Consider the following 2,532-nt stretch of genomic DNA (forward strand, 5'->3'; position numbering starts at 1 on the left):
GACTCGATCCCAGGACGCTGGGATCGAGTCCCACATTGGGCTCCTTGCTCATCAGGGAGCCTGCTTCTTCCTCTGCCTCTGCCTGCCATTCTGTCTGCCTGTGCTCGCTCTCTCTCCCTCTCTCTCTCTGACAAATAAATAAATAAAATCTTTAAAAAAAAAAAAAAAGAGTAGGAGAAGAAATAATGGCTTTGAGTTTAGAATCCCCACCCCAACCCCCCCACCTCCTCAAATCACTGGCGGGGATCTCTCAACCTCAAAAAGCTCTTCATTCTATATGGCTTGTGGGCATGAAAGCTAGCTGCCATTTTCTGGCTATGCCTGTTTGAGCAGACGGCTTATTTCCCTGCTGTAACAGCTGTCTCTTCTATGCTTTTTATTCTAGTTCACATTACCCCAACTGTCCAAAGGCTGAATGGCCCAGACATGTGAGACAGAGAACACGCCAACCCCATGACCAGCATCTGGGGTTGGGGGAGGAAACAAAGCCTTCCCCTTTTTCCTCCTCATCCCACATCTTTATGCTCAGAATGGGGGTCAGGCAGAAAGAACTTGTTACCATTGCCTTCCTTGCCTACCCAAAGTCCAGTATGCCGCCTAAGCCAAGGAGAGAAGGGATGGGCCCGAGAAGGAAACACCTGGGACCGAGAGTGGGGGCCCCGGAGTGTACTCACATGATTGGAGCTATCCGGAATCTGCTTCTCAATTAGCTGCACGATCTGCTTGAACGTTGGCCTTTTCAGGGGATCAGCATCCCAGCAAGTCTTCATGATGTCATACCTGCGAAGCGAGGGCCATTTCCTATCACTCTTCAACGCCCTTGGTTTGGCTTCTCAGTGTACACCATGTGACCATCTCAAAAATCATTCCAGGGCCGTGCAACTGGGCACACTGAATGGCACGGGCATGAAATAAAACACTGGGCCTGTGGAAGACTGCTGAAGCTTTCTGCATATTTGGTGACAAGAGATTATGAAAATAAGCTACAAAAATGACACCTGCTCAGGATGTCATCAAAAGGAACCAGGAGATGTCGATACTTCAGACCGTCCTGGTGAAACACTGTTGCACCCCCTCCACCCCCAACACAAACACACACCCGGGTTTCTGTCTTTGAAAAGGAAAACAAAAGGGGAAGCAGGACCTGAAGGAAAACATCTCAACCCTTACATTTCAGCAGGTGCGTGCTCAGGGCTGAGCATTCGGAACCCTTCTTTGATCATCTTGTAGAACTTCGAATCGACTGGCATCCCAGGGTAGGGGCTGCTTCCTGAGACACAGTTTACAAATCGATAATAAGCAAGCAGGACGCTGATAACAATCTTAAAGAAGATGCTCAGAGTCTAACCAAGGTGCCTCTGGAAAGCACTTTACCTAAAGAGAACAGCTCCCATAGAAAAATCCCATAGGACCAGACATCACTCTCGAATGTGTACACACAGTTGAAAATGCTTTCCGGTGCCATCCACTTCACAGGCAGCCGAGCCTAGAACGCAAGCACAACACATTTGGTGATGTTAATTAATAAGTTCAAAAAAAAAAATTGAATAGAAAATATTCCTGAGCCGAAGGCAGACTGCTTAACCAACTGAGCCCCCCGCGTTAGCTCCACTACAGGTGTCCTGGATTCAGGGGCCTATGAACTTGGAAGGGAGAAAGAATGACATTCTTGTTTTCACTAACTTTTATATGAAGTTTAGCATTTCCTTCAGTTGTGAATGAAGGCAGTAACACCCATCGGTCTTAGCTGTTCCTGTGACTTTGTCACCAGCAGGAACCAACAGACACTTTCATCATCATCATGTGATGTCACCAGTCACAGCAGTTTTGAGACCCACACCTAGAACGGGTTGCTCCACATAACAACACAGCACAGGTACCAACATCAAAAATGGGCTTTTTAATTGCCTGAGAACTATATTCCACCTGAACTGTGTTTCTTGGTAATCCTAAAGATTTTATTTTACACATTTAAGACAATGTTCTTTTTTTTTTTTTTTAAGCCACCTAGGCGTCCCTAAAACAACATTCTTACAAGGGTTCCAACTGGCCTCACTGGACTATGGAAGGGGCCACGGCAGAAAAAAATGACTCAGAACCTATGTGGAGTGGAAGAACCTTCTGAGAAGCTGACACAGGGAGACGACACATGGCTAAGATATAGTAAATTTGGGGCAGTAACATGTCGTGTGAGCCTGGTGAAGAGAGATCTGTAACTGGTTAGCTCGACGGGCCTGAGCTGGAACCCCCAGTCTAGAAGCCTGGTGGGACCTAAGTCCCACCCTTGTGCATTCCAGCAAAGGTCCCCAACCACTAACAAGTTACTACGAAGCTGCAGCATAACCGCTGTCACAGTTATTTCTATTCCAAATCAGACATCTACAAAGAACAGAAGAAAAGAGCTGTTGGGGCGTGTGGGTGGCTCAGTGGGTTAAAGCCTCTGCCTTCGGCTCAGGTTATGATCTCAGGGTCCTGGGATCGAGCCCTGCATTGGGCTCTCTGCTCAGCAGGGAGCCTGCTTCCCTTCCTCTC

General features: G+C 47.5%; 1 protein-coding gene across 6 annotated transcripts in view; it reads right to left on the reverse strand.

The window, feature by feature from the left end:
• Positions 1-2,532, reverse strand: part of LOC111148912 (KIT proto-oncogene receptor tyrosine kinase) — an 83,015-nt gene that overhangs the window by 1,136 nt on the left and 79,347 nt on the right. For all 6 annotated transcript variants that reach the window (XM_022505694.1, XM_022505699.1, XM_022505697.1 and 3 more), the window contains 3 exons: positions 1,375-1,486; positions 1,171-1,270; positions 675-780 (listed from right to left, as the gene is read on the reverse strand). In XM_022505694.1, the coding sequence (XP_022361402.1) occupies positions 675-780; positions 1,171-1,270; positions 1,375-1,486 (318 nt within the window). The remainder of the gene's footprint in view (positions 1-674; positions 781-1,170; positions 1,271-1,374; positions 1,487-2,532) is intronic.

The sequence above is a fragment of the Enhydra lutris genome, unplaced genomic scaffold (assembly GCF_002288905.1).
Source record: "Enhydra lutris kenyoni isolate GAN:26980312 unplaced genomic scaffold, ASM228890v2 scaffoldscaffold21, whole genome shotgun sequence".
Classification (NCBI taxonomy): Eukaryota; Metazoa; Chordata; class Mammalia; order Carnivora; family Mustelidae; genus Enhydra; species Enhydra lutris.